We start from the raw sequence: 19,842 nt of genomic DNA, 5'->3' as shown, positions 1-19,842 counted from the left end.
GCTTTTGTCTCATTTATTCACTTGCATGAAAAAGTCATATCATCATCTAAATGATGATGTTACACAGCATCTATCGTTTCACTGCCGCTGCAATGAAAGGTTTGTTTGGTGTTTTCTCTCAGTGGCGTGTAAAAGAAAATACCCCCCCTCCCCTCCCCTGCAACTCTGAGCTGCTCAAGTACAGATGCCCACAGCAAGAAGTGTTTTCTCCAGAGTGCTCCACCTTCACTTTCTAATCTCCTGGTAACAGAAAATGGGATGTAGAAAAAGCTTGTGCTGCTCCATTTTTCATAGAGGAGAGTCTCTGAAGCCTCTGTGGCTCTTTGAGATGAAGTGAGCAGAGTAGGACAAGCCTGGGACAACAAAAATACACCAAGATGATTGTCTCACTCTTGCATACATGTATACAAATCTGCCTTTGCCACAGCATGAGAAAATGACGACATGGCAACTAAAGATTTTTACAGTTAAATAACTGAAACGTTTCATCCAAATGTATCTGAACCTCATCAGACAAAACATAATCTACAATATACTGTAGTGCTGATTATATTTGCTTCTATAATATGTGAATGCCAACACATCTTTATTGTAGATTACATATGGATTATGTAACATTCACCACTGAGTTGTTTTTAAAATAATGACATCCTAGTTTACTTTTCAACACACCCCCATGTTTCAGCATTATGGAACAGTCTACCTCCCATAAATTAATCATCAGCTCTTTCATCTTTAATTGAACTCACTATCTTTAAAGCACACGCCTTCACACACATCATCGCTCCAACTACACAGACACTCACTCATACACAAAAACAATACAGTGCTTGAATGTCCAATGTTAAGACATCCAAATATACACACACACATACACAGAAATACACAAGGGCACGCAGTGAAACACTGTGCTGTGGTCCAAGCTGTTAACTGCTGACAACAAGGAAAAGTGAGTTACATCCGCTCTGATTCCTTCACACACATCAGTCCCATTCAGTGAGAGATATGAGACATGAACAGACAGATGAGATTCCCTGTGTTATTTACCCTCTGTACAGCTGGACACACACACACACACACACACACACACACACACACACACACACACACACAGCAGACACAGTTGAATCACCTCTTGATACGATTATTATGAAAATAAGCAGATACTGTGCCGATTTCTGGAGCTCTTCCAGATGTTCACAGATATTAAACAGACTATAATGACACTGGACCTTACTGTAAAACATCTGCACCAAAACCACTCAGAGATAACAGGAATTTACACACACACACACACACACACACACACACACACACACGACTCAAAAGATGCCATGATGCTAATATTTGTCTTTTAATTCCATCATGAATTGTCTTCATCTCCTATTAACCACATCATAGTGTGTTTGAGAAGATTTACTTTGTTTGTTTTCTCTATTTTTATTTATTTACTTGTGTATTTTTTTAATGGAGTCAGAATTTTAAATATTAACAATGTTCATGATGGAGATTTTAGTCACTGCAGTGTTTTTAAAGATATGAATGTTATTTTGAGGATTTTCATTGCCCTAGAAAATCTGAGCAAATATTGGAGATATTTTTGGATCGTACTCTTGGGGAAATATTTTTTCCCCCTTTTTCTTTAAGGCAGGGCAAGTTTATTTATATAGCACCATTCAAACAGAAAGGCAATTCAAAGTGCTTCACAGAGGCATAGATGCATTAAAAATAAGACAAGATTGAAATTGCATTTAAAAGACAATAAAATTCAATGTGCATAGAATAATTAAAAACAGTTAGCAGTAGAAAATACATAAACAACATTACAGCACCCACTGTACACTGAACTGTCAGAGTGTTGCTACTCAGCACTCACTCAGCACTATTAACAAACAAGGACTCACAATATTATTACAGAACAATTCATAATTAATGATAATAATTTGTGCATCTCTAAGAAAAACAACATTCATCATGATAATTTCTCCACAGCTTGATGCTATCAATCCCCATGATGCCAACCAAAGTTGAAACTTGTTTGAATATCAAACTCAGGGAAATGTTGTTAAAGGCCCAGATCTCTGCTCAGGTTGAGGTTGAATGGAAAAATGCAGTGAATTACATGAGGTCAGTGAATAAGTCTTTGTACAAATAAGAATGATAAAGGTATAGTATTTCTAGCTGGAACAGGGACAGAGGTGGATGCCAAGAGGTCTTGTTAATCAGAGACATTTTGGCATAGCAGGACACTTGAGTAGATCAGAACCATTCATTATCATTAATCATTATTGTTGTAAGTAACATCTGTGCTTTTCCTGATCTGATACATCAAAATGTCTGCTGTGGAAAAAGACCTGTATGGATGTACCACAGGTGTGTCACGATATTCAGAGACCTTTCACATGTCTGTGCCCATGTCTCATAATAGCACATATACTGAAAATACATAACATGATCCAAATACTGTATACCTGTTCGATTAGTGAATATTTTGTCTGCTTTTAGTTGTCTTTGCCATTAAACACCAACACAAAAAGCCTGGAAACTGAATGAGCAAAATTAGAGTTAGAGTTAGAGTGAGAGCTGTTATCTGACACACATGTATTGTTAGTTATGAATCACAGTCAGGACACTGGACCAGCCCAGTCTGTGCCCTGTATTATTACTGTCAAAGATATATGAAATAAAATCTAATGGTTCACTACCACTGCTTCACTTCATTTCATCATCACAGTAGTCTGTTGTCACACAACTCATAACCTCACAGGGAATACAAAGCAGTGACAGGAGAAGTGACATGTGCTTACATTGTGCTGCACTAAGCTGTGAGACATCAGTCAGCATTACAGTCAGTAACACTTCTCTTTTATCAGTTCTTCCATTGTTCTTTTCCTGCTGCTCTTTCATTTTAATGCGTCTCTCAGCTTTGCTCTGTTTGCTCCACAGATCCTTAAGTTCCTACTTCTGTTCTTCATGAGATATTAAACTGTCATTTATACTAACTTCATCTTATATATAGATATGTATACACAAAGCCAGAGTGGGTCTCATTATCAGCCTGAGTTTCATGGCTCAGACCAGCCCACTTTAGTTTACAACCTTTTACTGGAGATATATTATTTTAGCCTTCCTAATATATATGTCTGAAATAGTGCACTATTCTCTACAATTTTGTTATTCATAGTGTATTTTTTTTTATTTTTTATCAAAGATCAATTTTCCACTTTGACACACACAAGTATAAAGTCTCATCATTTACTCTAACAAACATGAGAACACAATTGTTCTGTAATATCATAAGTTTTAAGTTTTTCATTGCAAAATATATAGTTTTATTTCATATTTTCATCCTATTGAAAATAATATTTTTTATCCATTATCAAGTGAGTATATCTATTATCATACTATTCTACTATGAATGATTTAGAAAGCATAATAGGTGACTGGTAGCATGTGGGTATAAATTCTGGTAATACTGGGACTAATGTGATCACATCCAGTTTTTCACACACTGAAGGCAACAGCTCGTGTGTCACAGACAGCAGTCATATCTGAGAATGATTTCAGAGCTTGATGAAATCTCTGTTGAAACGTAAAAGGAGGCTAATTTAAGATTGTGCATCTTTCTGTTGTGGAGAAAAAAACTGAGAGACAGGAGAAATAAGCCACAGTCTCATTTTGGTTTCTCACACACCTCAGTTGTCTAGGAGAAATAAATGAAACAATTTATGGAGATATAAAATACAAGTCATTCTGCTCCTTTTACACAAATCTCAATATTTGTCTAAAAACTTGATCAAATGTTGATAAATAGAATGATAATATTTAATTCTTCATTTACTACAATTCTTCATTCAGGAATGAAACACAGTTGTGAACTGATCCTCTACTATGCAGTGCAATGTCGGTCTTTCTAATTGTGTCTAGATGTGATTTTACATTTCATTAATTTCATTTCTACATTAACACTTTCCAGTTCCCAGTGGATCCTGATAAAGTTTACTATTTCAGTCTTGGTCAGATGAAACGTTTGGATGTTTTTTCTCCATCCAAGGACAAGGAAAGTCAAGTCAATGACACAGGTTCTATCACATACCAGCATTTAAACCAGGCTCAAATATCCAGGATTCAGAGAATTTTCACCACCATTCAAGAGTAATAAAGCTCCGTAAATACAAAAACATCTTGTTTCAGAGTTCACAACTGCAGAACCAGCAGCACGAAACCCAGGTGTAACATTTGACAGTGACCTCACATTCGAAAAACAAGCTACAGAAGTCATTCAGTCATGTTTTTATCAGCTGAGAGACATCATAAATATCATCATATTGTCTCAGATTCAGGGTTGAGCCAAAAACATGATCTCACACCTTCAGCAAAAATAGCATGGCTAAGGTTCTGAACACAAACTGCAGTAGCTACAGCTTTTTAAAAGAATACTTCACTACCATTAAACATACAACACTGTCTTCAACCACTACAGCTGCATGCCTCTATATATGGTGTTTGGGATTGGCAGTATAGTTATATAAACAATATTTCCTGAGTGAGAGGTCAGGTGTACCCTCTCTCTCAGACTTGGAGAGCTTGGCTATTTCATGTTACACAGTACAGTTTGACTGAACTGGAAAAAAAAGCACTTGTGTAAATAAAGTTATAGAACACAATAACAGTCGTCACTACACTGTGATGAGTACAACATATTTCTTATAGTTGCTTCACACTTAAAGTTTCACTATGATTTACCTACACAAAGCTTTTAATGTGAAACTAATTTAAATTAGCTGCAGTTGTTGCCTCTCTTTAGCTTCAGGAAAGCATTCTGATCTGTGGAAATCACAAGCTACAAGCTGAAACAAAAATACAGTAGGTAAGGTAGGCTACTCAACAGGACAGACGAGAGAAGAATAGACACCTTTGTTATATTACTAGTTAAATGCAGCTTGAGTTAAGATTTATTTTGGTCAGTGTGACCTTCTTCATCCTCTCTGTGTTTCAGACATAGTGTTGTAAACAACACATTCTTAACATATTGTCTCATTGAACCATCCATATTTAGTGATATTGTTATCAGATTATTTGGCTGTATTCATGTCAAGTGCAACCTGCTGCAAACTAGCTTGATCCTCAGATCATGGGCATCATATTCAAATAAAGTCAATCCAGCTTTATCACATGTATTGGACAGAACATGCATCAGTGTCATTTTATTCTTTTCATGAACCCAGATCTCTTGTTCTCCTGCTAACTAACTTCCTTTTAAGAGGCAGAAACCTTGAGCAGAACCAGACTCAGGGTGGGCGGCCATCTGCCTCGAGAACTCTCCTCAGGGCTCCCGCCAGCTTCTCCAGGATTGTTACTGCACTGGATGCCTCGCGGCTCCTATCTCCACCACTCCAGATTCAGGAATCTGAACCTGACTCCGTTTTGATTGGTCTCAGGGCCAGCTGACCCATGTTCCACTGTTGTTCTCACAGAACCCTTCAAAGTTCTCATGTGAATATTTGCTGCTACCATCAAGATCTGCACCTGCAGCGGCTCCACCCAGGCCCCCGCCCTAGGCTTCAATGCTCACTGCAGTGGCCCTCCTACTCGTCGTGGCGTAGCCCTTGAGGCTCCTGTTGCCAGCGACAGCCGGGTATGGACCCGACACTCCAGTGGCATTCATTTCAGGGCTAGCTGATTCAGCAGGTGAGTTGTTACACACTCCTTAGCAGATTCCTTCCATGGACACTGTCATGTTGCCAGCTTTGGTGAGATGTGTGATCAGATGCTGGACTATGAGAGCAGCAGCTCAGTGTTTGGAGACTCACGAGCACCTGGAGGTAGCTTACATATCTGCAAAGGCCTGTTTGGGCTGTTTCAACCTACTGAATCCATGTGGTCCAAACATGCATATGAAAATATTATGCATGACAATTATTTACAAGTTTGTAAGTTTGTTTGCTCACTGTCACTGTCAATGACTTGCCTGAGTATAACAGAGCCATTGTTAAGGCTTTTTTTTTTTCTTGGAGAGCTCTTTATGTGCTCTGTCTGAGCTCAGCTTGAGATGCATGAATTGACTTTAACAGGAGGCTGAGATGAGAATAGATTCAGCTCATAGAGAGAGCTCTCTTATTTCTCTTTCTGAGATCTAGAAAAGGTGCAGAAGTTGTGGAAATCTGAGAATGATTTCAGAGCTCGATGAAATCTCTGTTGAAACGTAAAAGGAGGCTAATTTGAGATTGTGCATCTTTCTGTTGTGGAGAAAAAAACTGAGACAGGAGAAATAAGCCACAGTCTCATTTTGGTTTCTCACAGACCTCAGTTGTCTAGGAGAAATAAATGAAACGTTTTTAAGAGCTCCTCTCTAATTTTCTTTACTTCTGGGATTACCTGGCACTGCCTCTGACCCAAACATCAAGTTTAAAAATTATTTTATGAAAGCCCATTTCCACCACTTCAAACATCTTAAAACTTACACCTGATTTTTTAAAAATCCCATGGTAAGTCAATTATTAGATAGAGAGATTAGAGTTATAATCATGAGCTAGTTATAATGAGATATTAAGTCATAATATTGAGATAACAAGTGTAAATTTGAGCTCATATCTATGACTTACTATCTCATATTTTCAGCTTTTCATTTCACTTCTGAAGCTTTCCTTCTCTCTGACTTTTTCAGCTCCCTCTTTGCTCTCTTTATTGTCCATCATATTAGATCTTTTCTGTCACACACCACATCTTCTCTGTCTCATGGTGGAGGGAACAACTCAAGGATCAAACATGATTATGGAACCAATGCTTGTGTTTCCAGTCAGACGTGGACCTCCTGGACCAAGCCTACTGTTTGTCTGTTGGAGAACATTTCCTGACTTTCCCAGTTAGCCACTCCAGGACAGTGTACACATTACAAACACTGAGTTGTTAACTCACAACTACAACATATACTATTAAGGAAACAAAGGTCAAAACAATGGAAACTGTAAAAGCTACATTTTGCCTCATCTCTGTTCCATAAATGGCTGTTTCTGAATACTAGGTGTGTGACTGTGGTTTGTTGGAAATAGCCATACTCCCCCCCCCCCCACCCCAAACACACACACACACACACACACACACACACACACACACACTAGCAGCCCCACATGCATGCCAAGACCATGTCCCGCTCTGAGTGCCAGTGGAGGAGGCTGCTGTCTGCATAGTCACAGGAAAATGTTTCATGGACTTCCAGTCTCTGTTGTATGATGTTTGTCCAGGCTGCTGTTCTGTCTACACAGACTGAGTGATAGAAAGGTTGTGATTCTTATAAACTTGCATGGAAGAGGAAACACGTCTGGCATTCTCACTGCAGGAGTACCTTAGCATCAGACAAAGACACACTCATACATTATGCTGAGCCAACAGATTTAGAGAAAGAAGAGGATATTGTACTATATAACAGAGTAATCAAATGTTGAAGTGGCTGAGATTGGTGATTGCAAAGTGTTTTTTAGAGGCTGAGATCCCAGTGTCTTTCAAACACATATTCTCACCCTTCATGTCACTTTTTAAATAAAATTTCAACAGCTGTTAAGCTGCTGCATAAGGAACAGTGAGTGATAGTACGCTTTGTGGAGAGAAATGTAGAGAACTTCTCCACCTGGTGGGAGGTTGGGAGTACAGTATAGCATAGGGTAACATGCAGAACAGCACAGTGTTCAGTGCTTGGGAAGACATGAAAAGTAAATTAGTGGTGGTTGTTCTCAACTTTCCCTCAGTCAAATATAACACACTCTTTTTTTCTGCAGTCCATCAGGTACAATTCATCATTTCATTTTCAGTCTCCCAAAAAAAAGTTAACATGGACTCAAATGTTAAATATGATCTGCATGCAGGTGAAGTGTCATCTTCAACAACCATCAGAGTGCTAGAGAAGTCTCCACGATGACCTGGTTGAACACAGCTAGCAGATAAACATTCATGCAAAACGGCCACAGCTCAAAAGATGATGCAGTGTCTGTTGTGTGACACTGTCCTCAAGTGGACACATCAAGTAACTGCAGACTGCTACTGCTGGGAAATGGAACTCATTTCTATTACCAAGTAAAAAATAATTCAAAATAAAAGTAACCATAACCATAAAAGCTGTGTTGCTCCCTTCTGTTCTTATGTAACCAGCTGTGCTGTTTATGAACACTTGGACAACAAAAGAGCAAAAGTAAATACTATATTTAGAAGGAACATAAATATACTTATAATTTAAATGTAAAGTCTAGAGTGTAAATGTGTGAGATGTGTGTTAATGTAACACATAAATGTGTGTTTAACGTTAATGTAACGTGTAATGGGTGGGGAAGTGGGGGGCAGGATTAGAGTCTGTGACAGTCTGTTTGGGTGGGTGGGGGGATTTAGATCTTGTTGAGAAGCCCAGTTGCAGACAGGAAGAATCTGTTCTTGTGGTGTGAGGTCTTGGTTTTGATGGACTGCAGCCTCCTGCCAGAAGGGAGTGTCTTGAAAAGTTTGTGACCAGGGTGGGTGGGGTCAGCCATGCCTGCCTCAGGGTCTTGGAGGTGTACAGTTCCTGGAGAGAAGGCAGGTTACAGCCGATCACCTTCTCAGCAGACCGGATGATACGCTGCAGTCTGCCTCTGTCCTTGGCAGGGGGTGGGGGGTGGGTGGGGGGGTGGATGGTGATGGCTCCATTACCACAGAGGTCAGGGTGACAGGTCTGTAGTCATTAAGTCCTCTCCAGGATGGAGAGAGTTGTCCTTGTGGTGGGGGAGGAGGGGTCCTCTAAGGTGTGCAGCTTTAGAGAGGCCCTGACCCCTGCTGTGCTGGGGGAGGGTGAGAGGCTGGTGTGGTGGGGTGGGAGATGACCATTTTCTGCAATCTTTTTCACATTATCAGTAAAAAAGATCACTGTCAGACTTGCTGTTCAAAGCAAAGTCATTTTTCACACTTAAACAGCTTATTGTTTTGTCCAGTGATCAGGGTTCTTGCAGAACATGGTGACATAGTTTTGGTAAAAACAAGGCCCCGTCTGTTGGTCAGCAAACTTAACACCAATGCCACTAATGCTCCCTAATGCTCCCTACTTCTTCTATACTACAATTCAGAGGGAAATATGTACTTTTTGCTGCACTACATTTACTTTATAGCTTTAGTAATGAATTACTTTGAAGGTTGTGATTAATGATACAGAATATTATCAACTGATAAATTATGATGTATTATTAGAGATTAATTTAAGTCTTTATTGATCCCGGGGGAAATTCACCAGATACTAGCATATTCAGATTAACATTTAAAGTGGTTTACACATTAATGCATAGGATTGAAATCCATTTGTACATAATGCGTGTTTGGTACTTATATTGTACATATGTCTATCTTGATGCTGGAAGTTTGTTTTTTTTTCACTTGCACTAAATTAACATTTTGGAGTTGTGTGTACTGATCTCCACACCACACCATTCTCTGGATTAACAGTCAGATTATAACCTCAGCATGCGTCACTGTATCGTCGTTTCCTGCTCTGATGTCAGCACGTACTCGGAGCGTAGCGCCGTAGCCGTCCCTGCCCTTCACATCCGTCCACATCCTACCAGGCTCAACTCCCAAGCGCAGCGCAACGATGGCCCTGCTCAAGTCAAACAAGGTGATCTACTGTCTCGGGAACGTTTCCCCGTCCCTGGGAGTTCTATCCACCCGCCACAGGTAAACAGCAGCGGTAATACTTAAACCCAGCGGACACAGAGACGTTTAAACACAACTGTCTTGATAATTTAGCGACGTGCTGTCACGTTAGTTTCGCATTTAGCTTGACCAGCAGGCAAGCCGTTATTTCAACGTCGACGGTTCCGTCAGTCATAAGATTCACAGGTCACAAGATTTGTGTCTTAAGCTGCAGCACTCTGTGACTACTTTAGCCACACTAGCTGGTTAGCTACCAGAGACAGGGGTCAAACTGCTTTAACAGGGCCCCAGTGCTGCCGAGTGTGAGTTCAGCACCGGTGTTAAACCGTTGTATGACTCTGCAGCTCCCCAGGTCAGCACCTGCTGCTCCAGACATCCTGTCTGATGAGCACCTAGGCTGACCTTAGAGGGCAGCACGGCGATGCTATCAGTAATGCAGCGTGCTAGTGATGAAAGTCACGCTGTGATGTGTCAGTAGCGCAAGTTCCCGTGAAGCAGTTACCGGCGCGTGGGAGAAGATAACAGCCCGGCACGGTTTGGTGCGTCTTAAAAAGTAGTTTATTATAATGCGTCGTTTGGGGTACATGTGATTGTCTTTTGCTCTGGATTTAAGGAAAACTTTCTTTCAGGATTTACACGATCGCGATGCCTTTAGTTCTCAGATCCCACGCACTGTTTGAGCTTAGCGACTTGTCGTAGTTGGGGAAGTCGTGCGTGCTGATTGGCTGTCGTGTCCCGCCTTTGATCGCTGATTGGCTCGTTTCTAACGGTGAAGCTGAGACCGGCACCGGTGTCCTTTCTGGGGCCACTTGGAGGACAAATTAGTTTAGATCCGGCGCTGTGCTTTTATCTGCTCAAAACTCTTCATAAGAAGGTTTTCAGTCTAATGGGACGGTTTTGTTCGTGTCTCTTTACCTGCATTTGTCTGCGCAGGTGGAACGTTAGGTTTCGTTTTGCTCACATATCACATTTCTGTCTGTGAGGGCGTGTTTCACAGCCTCAGCTTTTGGCTCGACGTGTCGTCTCATGTTCAGGCACACTGGTCAGGTTCCTAAGAATAAATAAATAACAATAGGGATTTTTTCTTTCTGTAGTCAGAATCACATTCGTTTGTTAGGGAAGGGGCGCCTTTGTAAGCCCAGCAGTCCTGCCCTGCAGGCCTTTGGTCTATTGATCACTGATAACTCATTAATCATTGTGATGTTTATATAAATGCTGAAGTTCAGCTGTTCAAAGGTTCTATGTGCATGCACACTGCAGGCACAATGAGACCACTTGACTCCACATGTCCCTTACTTGTTTGCAAGTGTATACATGCATACACATACATATAGTACAGACCGTGCATATAGTGTTTAGTAAAGAATGCCACAGATTGTTGTTTACTATATTTCATTGAACTTGTGCAATGACAATGAGGGAATTTTATCTAATCTCAAACATAAAGTGTATAGCACTTTCCCTGGGATATATGACAGATACAGGGAGTTGCGATAACAGCAGGTTCATTTACAACACATCAGCACCACAAAGTATAGCCTCAAAAATATACTTCTGACACAGTCTGAACATTATAAGCTTCACAAAGTTGTTTTTTATCCAAATAGTTTTTTTTTAATTGCACTACACGGTGAAGTGCTGCTTCAACTGTGTTGTCTTCAGCCTGTAGTATCAGAGTTTCAGGATCAAATGCTCCATTGTATTGAGCTTAACAATTGCAATTGTTAACTGCAAAGAGAGTGAACTCTGTGACTACGTTTGTCAGCGAGCCGTAGTCACTACTAAATAAACAAGTGTGATCTTTTTAAAAAATTATTGGGAGGGGATTGGAGACTCTTGCCCTTTACAAAGTATCCAGTCCTAAATTTAGCTGCAAAGTTTAAAGGGTTTACAAAGTAGAAGAAACCTGAGACCATGTGTGAGCAGCAGTGCAGTGAAGGTCGCAACAGTACACATTTATCAAGCAGATGTGTGACAGAATGTATTTAATTTATCATTATAAAGCCTAAAAGGTCAGAGCTATAAGACATTATGACATAGTAGCCAAATATCCAGTAGGAAAGCAACAATGCACTGATTTTATAGGCCTTTAACATCCAAGTGGTATTAAATAACTTACCTCAGTTTAGTTTTCAATTTGCAGGTGAAGTTTATACAGTTAACTTTCCTGTTATGTAGGCTATACGTTTCATTCACCATATACTTCATATAATTCATTTCTGTATGCATCTCTTTCATCTTATCTGCCTACACACAGGAATTGTGCAGTCCCCTGTTACTCAATATAGACTTTCATTTTGAGTGGTATTGACATACTACAAAAAAATTGAGATGTAAAACATTTTACTTCTTAATTTTACATTTGTAGAGATAATCGCTGAAGTGAATTATTTTTTGTCTTGTTGGTGTGTTACAACCTTTAAATAATCTTCTTTGGCTATTGCAAGACAATTTTTTTTTTCAAGACTTCACTTTTGGATGCAGAGCACACATCTTGCAGAGATGACTCAGTGTTTGAGTCATCCCCATACTGAGAAGAGGCTACCTCCGACATCTTTGAGTCAATGCTCCTGATCCATTCCCTTTCTATTCACATCAAGATTCATTGGCTTTAGAAATTCAGTTTTAAGATATGATAATTTATTGATAGATTATAGTGATAGATTGTTGGGAATAGATATATGATTCAGAATATATTCTGAGCCAGTCTTGAGTCTTGTTCAGGTTGTTTAAGTTGGACCCAACACCCATATCAGTAGAGGTCAGAGTTCATGACCTTTTTACATTTGGTATGGACTCACATTTTCTGCCTTTAATTCTAGTTATTAACTCCTCTGCTTTTGCCTAGTTTTGTTTTTTGTGCAGGTATTATATTAGTCTTCTCACTAGAGATATTTCTATTTTCACAGATCAGTCATTTCCAAATGATGAACTAATGACTTGGTCTGTTTATTAATAACATTTGCTTAATGCTGAGCAAATGTATTCATTCTTCAGCTTTAAACATGCTTCAAAAAAACATGAAATTCAAAGAGGATAAGGACGACAACAGTGATATGATATTCCATTTTGATCCCCATTATAAAAATGTAGAAGTCCTCATTTATATAAGCTGGTGTTTAATCAGTTGGGAGTATTTTGTACAACTAGACAAATTGTAATTAATAAGATAACTATTAAGCAGAAAATTGAACAAATGAACAAGCCATAGGCCAGATGATCGACAGTTTAAAAGAAGGGGGTTACTGCTAAAGAAGCTAGTGAAGGTACAGAAATATTAAATAAAATTAGTCTGCTTTTTCGTAATTACTTTTTCTTTAGTTGTAGTCACATTTTCTCATTTTTGAGCACCTTAACCCAAACCATGAAGGGAGTAGGGACTGAGTGAATGAAACAGTGTGTGTGTGTGTGTGTGTTTAGACCTAGATTAATTGTTACTGTTGTTTTTGGACTCTGGACCCTCAGAATGGATTATTATGTTTGTTTCATGAAACCTGTGTCCACTGAGCATGTGTCTTTCATGAGCTCTGCGTCAGCGCCGTATCCTCATGTCACATGAGGAGTTAAGCTTGAGCATTAGGCCCACAGCATGTAACAGATGCATGGCTAATATGGACGTAACATAAGTGTGGCCAGAGTCACATAAGGTCATGAAGACTTAAGAAGCAGCATGTTTCCTGACCTTGTAGGGATGCATTAGTATTTCTGTCACTGAGGGCAATTGCTGTTTTTCAGTGCAGCGCGCACAAATGAACTATCAGTAAAAGTCCCATCCACATCATTATTCACCTGCTTTGTTTCTCTACAGCTCATGGTGGGGTGGAGTGCAGATGGGTCCCCCTGACCCCATCCTGGGGGTGACCGAGGCCTTCAAGAGGGACACTAACCCCAAGAAGATGAACCTGGGAGTGGGAGCCTACAGGGATGACCAGGGCAAACCCTTCGTGCTCAGCTGTGTCCGCAAGGTATAACTGTCTGTCGCTCAGCCCTCCAGGAATACTCTGATACTATAGTGTGTTTTCTCATGTCACACATACACGCTAACAGGGTGATTTGCTCCATGCAGTTCAGATATCACCAAGTTCTGTAGGAAAACAGAAAACAGTAGAATCATTTAGTCTTAATTTTTTATCCTAATGAATTCAAAGAGAACCGAGAACAGTACTCCATTATTAGACTGTGTGGCCTCTTATACAAGTCTTTTTCAAAGTGGAGGGGTCACACATGGTTTACATTTTCACCGGGTGTCAAAAGGGTTAAAATGCTGTTGCTACTCAGGGTCTTTCTCATTGGTGCATTATTGCTCCGTCATCCTGAGCTCAGCTTCTGCAGCTCTGTGGGACATCTGCATTTCTGAACGTTTTAGCATTCAGTGTATTTTGGGGTGAAACACATGTTGACCATTAGGATGATTTCTGCTTCATCACTATGAGAAAGCACATGCATTTGTTTTGAGTCTAAAATGTTAACTAAATCATAGATGTTTTATGAACATCGGAATAATACTCAAGGAAATTGCTTCAGTTCTGTTTAATACCTTTTGATTTCTGCACCTTTCATCTAGGCAGAGGCTTTGATTGCAGCCAAACAGCTGGATAAGGAGTACCTTCCCATTGGTGGTCTGGGGGAGTTTACCAAGGCCTGCGCCCAACTGGCTCTTGGTGCTGATAATGAGGTGTTGAAGAGCGGCAGGGTAAGTTTGGGTGTCAGCTGCTCCAAACTTAATGAAACTCAAATCAAATCCGACAGTTTTAAGTCCAGATTTCTCCTCTCAACAGAGCATCACTGTCCAGACCATCTCAGGAACTGGATCTCTGCGCATTGGAGCTAACTTTCTGGTGAGATCCTCTTGTTTTGGTCTTTCAGCACAAAATATTAGATTAGATATTTAGGTCAGGTTATCTCACCGGATCTTTCCCTTTGTCACAGTCTCGATTCCATGGAGGTCCACGCGATGTGTACCTGCCCAAGCCCTCCTGGGGAAACCACACTCCCATCTTCAGAGACGCTGGCATGCAGCTCAAAGCATACCGATACTACGACCCCTCCACCTGTGGCTTTGACTTCAAAGGAGCTCTCGATGACATCTCTGTAAGATATTAATGAGTGACCTGCCTGAAGAGGGCAAGGGACATGTATGAAGAAAATGAGAAACATCATTTTCCAATAATAAGCCTCTTAATGTTGCCTCAAAGCATGATCCTTTGGGAAAATGAACAAGTCTACTCCTTTTCCCCATTTTTGTTTGTTACCAATGTATTATTAAGGGTTCACATTTGATGGCTATAAAGCTCCAAATGAATCACATTTTGACTTTCACATATAGAATCATGTTTATTGTGTAAAAAGTAGCTGGTTAGAGTCAGTAATATAATCAGTTATATCCCTGGTAGCCTGTGTTACAGTGAAAACTCTGTCATCTAACAGAGTCTGTGCTATACAGGATACTGTAGGTCGACCAATCACAACGTTCTTTCTATGTCACAGAAAATCCCAGAGCAGAGTGTGATCTTGTTGCACGCCTGTGCTCATAACCCCACCGGTGTGGATCCCAAGCCTGAGCAGTGGAAGGAGATCGCTGATCTTGTGAAGGTGAGCACACGTCATCATCTCAACAAAGGTCTGTAAAATGTGAATGTTGCAGCATTTTGGTAAAATATCAGCTCATAAGATCTTTCACAGTTCAAAAGCCACAATTGATAAGCACTGTTCTTCTATCTACTGTATCACCTAAAACATTATTAACTGGTCGTGTCTCGGTCTGTGTCTTCGTCCTTTGTCCTCTCCCTTTCTTTCTCACCTCACAGAAGAGGAATCTGCTCGTGTTCTTCGACATGGCCTATCAGGGCTTCGCTAGTGGAGATATTGATCGTGATGCCTGGTCTGTGCGCTACTTCATTGAACAGGGCCACAATATCGTGCTGTCCCAGTCCTTCGCCAAGAACATGGGCCTTTATGGTCAGTCAGAAAATAAATACATATGACATTTAGATTACTGTATATGTAAGAGATTTTATTGAAATTTTATTAAGTAAAACATGTTTATTTTCTGAACAGGGAGCATGTCTGGATGTGACTGTTAAAAAAAACCTAGTGATTTACTGGATGAACTTTAGCTTGTGTTTTACCACCCCCAGTGATAAAACACTGATGGCAAAACACTTAAGTAACTTTAGACTTTCACAGTACTGAATGTAATTGTACTAAAAAGTGAGATAAATTAGTTACTTTCCACTTACTGCTCAGCACAGCTCCATATGTGGTGTTAACTCTGCCCTAAAGCAGTAATCATGTAAGTAAATACTTCTTAAGGAATAGATGTTCACATCCAGAGAGTGCTTTGTTCTTAATCAAAACAATGTTTCATGCTGATATCTAGTATTCTTAAGACACATTTTCATTCTTACAGCGAGATAATTATTATTGAGAAGGTTATTTTTCAAGCACTTAATTTCCCTCTAAAGGAAGTAATAAATCTGACACGTTTCATATTTTACAAATGAGTCAGCATCTGTTTCATGACTGTCATGTGTAACCTCAAACCTAATTTCTAATGTTCTAAAATGCACTTTACTTATTACAAATTAATAATCCGTGTGTATAATAATTTTAAATGTAGAGGTGTAGTGGTCCTTCATCACATTAGAATTTGATTCAAGATAACTCTTGATCATGGCCCTTCCTCATAACTGAACTTGATTTAAGGGACTAAGATATGAGCTGTGGTAGATTCACACAGCTTCTTTGTCTCAGAGACATGAGTTGGTCAGTCTCACTGGAAATCACCTTGTTTCACAGTCAGTGTGCATGTTGATATTCACAGGTGAACGTGTGGGAGGCTTCACTGTGGTGTGTAACGATGCAGATGAGGCAAAGAGAGTCGAGTCTCAGCTTAAAATCCTCATCAGGCCCATTTACTCCAACCCTCCAATGAATGGCGCCAGAATTGCAACAACCATTCTCAACACACCAGATCTGCGCTCACTGTGGTATGTGCTCATAGATCTACTTACACATATACACATTAGCATTACCTGAACCAAATTTGTCATTTGGATTTTTGTTAAAGGTTCAAGTCTTCATCTTTCATATCCACCAAACTGGTTCAGATGTATCCCAAAATGTATGTCTTGATCTCTCCTGTCCTGCCGTCGTTCACCTCAGGCTGGAGGAGGTCCACGGTATGGCTAACCGCATCATTAAGATGAGAGAACAGCTGGTGGCCGGCCTGAAAAAGGAGGGCTCCACCCACAACTGGCAGCACGTTATTGACCAGATCGGGATGTTCTGCTTCACAGGCCTCAAACCCGAACAGGTACTCACACACATGGTTTTGATTTTGACAGCTGACAGGAGGGAACGACAGAAAAAAATGCTCATCACTGAAACCAACTTTATCAAACAGTAACAGCTACAAAATCATATTAAAGGTTGTATAGTTTGACGTAGTTTGAGTTTCCAATTGTTTCCTAGCAACTGCTCAGAGCCAAGAAATAGTCAAACACCAACAAGATATAACATGTTAATAATTTACTGCACAGACATGAGAGTGGTATCTATGTTCTCATGAAACTGTCCACCAGAGATAGAATATCTCTCTAAAACTGTCAAACTACTCCTTTAAGATTATACAAAGAGCACACATTTTACAGCTTACTGAGAAGTATTTGAAACAAAGATAAAAATAAAAACACCAGCCCTATCCTTTAAAGGTACATTTAGAACAATAGTCTGGCTCACTGCATCAGGAGATTTGAACACTGAAACTTAATTGTAATTGTAAGCACCAGCTCTGATCATAAATTGAAAATCTATCTTGAAAGGGAATTCACTCTCTTCTCTTGTACAGTTACACCTCAATGTTTGTCCCCTTGAGCCACACACAATATTCTACATTTGTCAAGGACCAGTGTGTAGGATTTAGAGGAAATGCAATCTATCATTCATAATTCTGTTTTCATTATAACATTATAACCGTGTGTATAACCACCTGTAACTAAGAATAGTTTTCATTAGCTTAGAATGAGCCTTTCATATCTACATAGGGAGCGGGTTCTCTTCCACAGAGCCCACCATGTTGCACCACAAAATTTCTCCAGTAGCCCTGAACAGTCAAACCACACGCTGGCTATAGAGAGTGCCTGAAAGCCACTGCAGGTAATTTATAATGTTCTCCTGCACAGTTGGAGGGTAGCGATGAGGGAAAAGGTATTTAGCTGGTTGCAATCTGCAACCTCACCACTAGATGCCAGTAAGTCTTGCACACTGGTCCTTTAAGTTTGTTTGATGAAGATTTTATATTTAATCACATCAACTTCTTATATTCTTACACCAGACTATGAATCTGTGACATATTCACCACAGAGTTTGTGTTCCTGCACCGATCTGCTCTTTACTGAAAGTGGCAGTGAAAAGCAATTAATTTCAAGGTTTATGATACAAAGAAACACCCTTTACTTTAAGGTCAGAACTGAGTAAAATCAAGTGTCTTACTGTTTATTTTTTCCTCTATTAACACCCAAAAAGTGTCATTCAAACAAGAAGTTAGCCATTAAAGGTTTCACATGGAGCTGATGACTGAAATGATTTAATAATGTTTGTATTCTCAAATGGCACATTCAAAGCAACATGAAAACTGCATGTTTTAAAATAAGTTACTTGGTAAACTCAGGGCCTGTGGTCTCTTTAAGACCTCTGTGCTTGTTGTTAAGGTACTGACACATGGGTTTGTTGTGTGTGTTCATGTTTTTTCCTGCAGGTTGAGCGCTTGACAAAGGAGTTTTCCGTGTACATGACTAAGGATGGCAGAATTTCCATGGCAGGCGTGTCCTCTGGAAACGTGGGCTACCTGGCACATGGGATCCATGCGGTTACCAAGTAGAGTGGATCCTGCTGGGACAGCTACCAAATCAAAGTGGCAGTGTTAATGAGGAGCTTTATGTGTCACTTATTCTCTGTCTGCTCCATTCCACCTTTAGAAAAGAGCTCAATATTTAGTTAGACATTTTCTTGATTGGATTTCATCATGAGTTCACCTCTGTCGCAGCTGGAACGGTTGCTGCTGGTTTTTTTTTCCTCAACATTTTACTGAACAGACTCCCCTGCCAAATTGTAAAAGACATATTTTCTCTCTCTACTGACTGAGCTGATGTCTCATCTTTGCTTATTCATTATGTGGAATCATCTGTTGGCTGTGCATTATTTTGTCCTCCTAAATGTGCGCTGTTTATCTGCTGTGGGCCCACTCACTATAAAACATCAAGGAACTAACACAGGGCTGATGTTAGGCTGTGCATTAGTTCTACCTGCAAGATGAGATCTGTGTTGCATTGTGGAAGCCTGTAGAAATGTCTCCTAATTTTAATGGTTATGATGTAGCACTTTATCAGCTGTAAGGCACTGTTTGAGTTTTAAGATTACTCTGTTTTTATCATTGGACTTTACTGTATTAACAAGCATTTGTCAGGCAATCAATTCCCTATCAGGATAATCTGTGGTTGTTCATCTGAACTAATCAGTCTGGTAATTTAGTCTCCTTATTATCTCTGTTTGGAATTTGCCTATCTATCTCCCTTGTATTCAGTACTTTTCCAACAGGATTTGTAAATTTTTTTTTTTTTTTGGTTTCAGTCTAATCGGTCGCTGGGCAGCAGTCTCTCAGTCACCTCCTTTAACCCCCTGAAAAAACAAGTTAAACTCCGTACAGAGATGTGATGAACACACTCTGAATGAATTCCACTAGTTCCAGTTTTTTTTTCCATATACCTTGATAGCCCCAAAACAAATGCCCCATTTTTCCATTTCATAACAAAGGCTTTGTATTTGATCCCAGTACAAATGTCCATCTGTGTGGTTGATAAACAGAAGTGGGTAACCTGAATGGGGTTAACACTGTACAGTTCATGAAGAAATACGCACTCTGTGCTCATTCACTCAGACGTTGTGTTTCAGTGTACGAATCTGCTCATCATTATGGCTGTAAAGCACAGATGGCATTTAGGAATGTGGGTCCACTTCTGAAACTTCTGGCACTTCGCCTCCATGTTTTGCATTCTGTCATGAAATAATGGATCATTGGTCATGTATTGAACAAACAATAAATTATTATAGAGTAATAATCTGTCTCAGTGCATGTGTGTGTGTGTATTTGTTTTGTAGTTTGTAGTTTTGTAGTTCTAC

At 39.8% G+C, this 19,842-nt stretch overlaps 1 protein-coding gene across 1 annotated transcript; it reads left to right on the top strand.

Annotated features, from left to right (window-relative positions):
- Positions 1–9,515: 9,515 nt before the first annotated feature.
- got2b (glutamic-oxaloacetic transaminase 2b, mitochondrial) lies at positions 9,516–19,781 on the top strand. The gene is made up of 10 exons (XM_018667986.2): positions 9,516–9,684; positions 13,472–13,628; positions 14,228–14,356; positions 14,442–14,501; positions 14,593–14,754; positions 15,151–15,255; positions 15,471–15,621; positions 16,487–16,652; positions 16,828–16,978; positions 18,422–19,781. Exons 1-10 carry the CDS (start codon positions 9,602–9,604, stop codon positions 18,542–18,544), a joined length of 1,287 nt encoding a protein of 428 aa, XP_018523502.1. The 5' UTR covers positions 9,516–9,601; the 3' UTR covers positions 18,545–19,781.
- Positions 19,782–19,842: the final 61 nt, after the last annotated feature.

This window comes from Lates calcarifer, linkage group LG2 (assembly GCF_001640805.2).
Source record: "Lates calcarifer isolate ASB-BC8 linkage group LG2, TLL_Latcal_v3, whole genome shotgun sequence".
Lineage (NCBI taxonomy): Eukaryota > Metazoa > Chordata > Actinopteri > Centropomidae > Lates > Lates calcarifer.
This window is presented reverse-complemented; position numbering and strand designations above follow the sequence as displayed.

Coding starts and splice junctions, on each gene's coding strand:
- got2b (XM_018667986.2), top strand. CDS start 9,602: ATGGCCCTGCTCAAGTCAAACAAGGTGATCTACTGTCTCGGGAACGTT. Junction 14,357..14,441: donor AGGTGTTGAAGAGCGGCAGG/GTAAGTTTGGGT, acceptor TCCTCTCAACAG/AGCATCACTGTCCAGACCAT. Junction 16,979..18,421: donor CAGGCCTCAAACCCGAACAG/GTACTCACACAC, acceptor TTTTTCCTGCAG/GTTGAGCGCTTGACAAAGGA.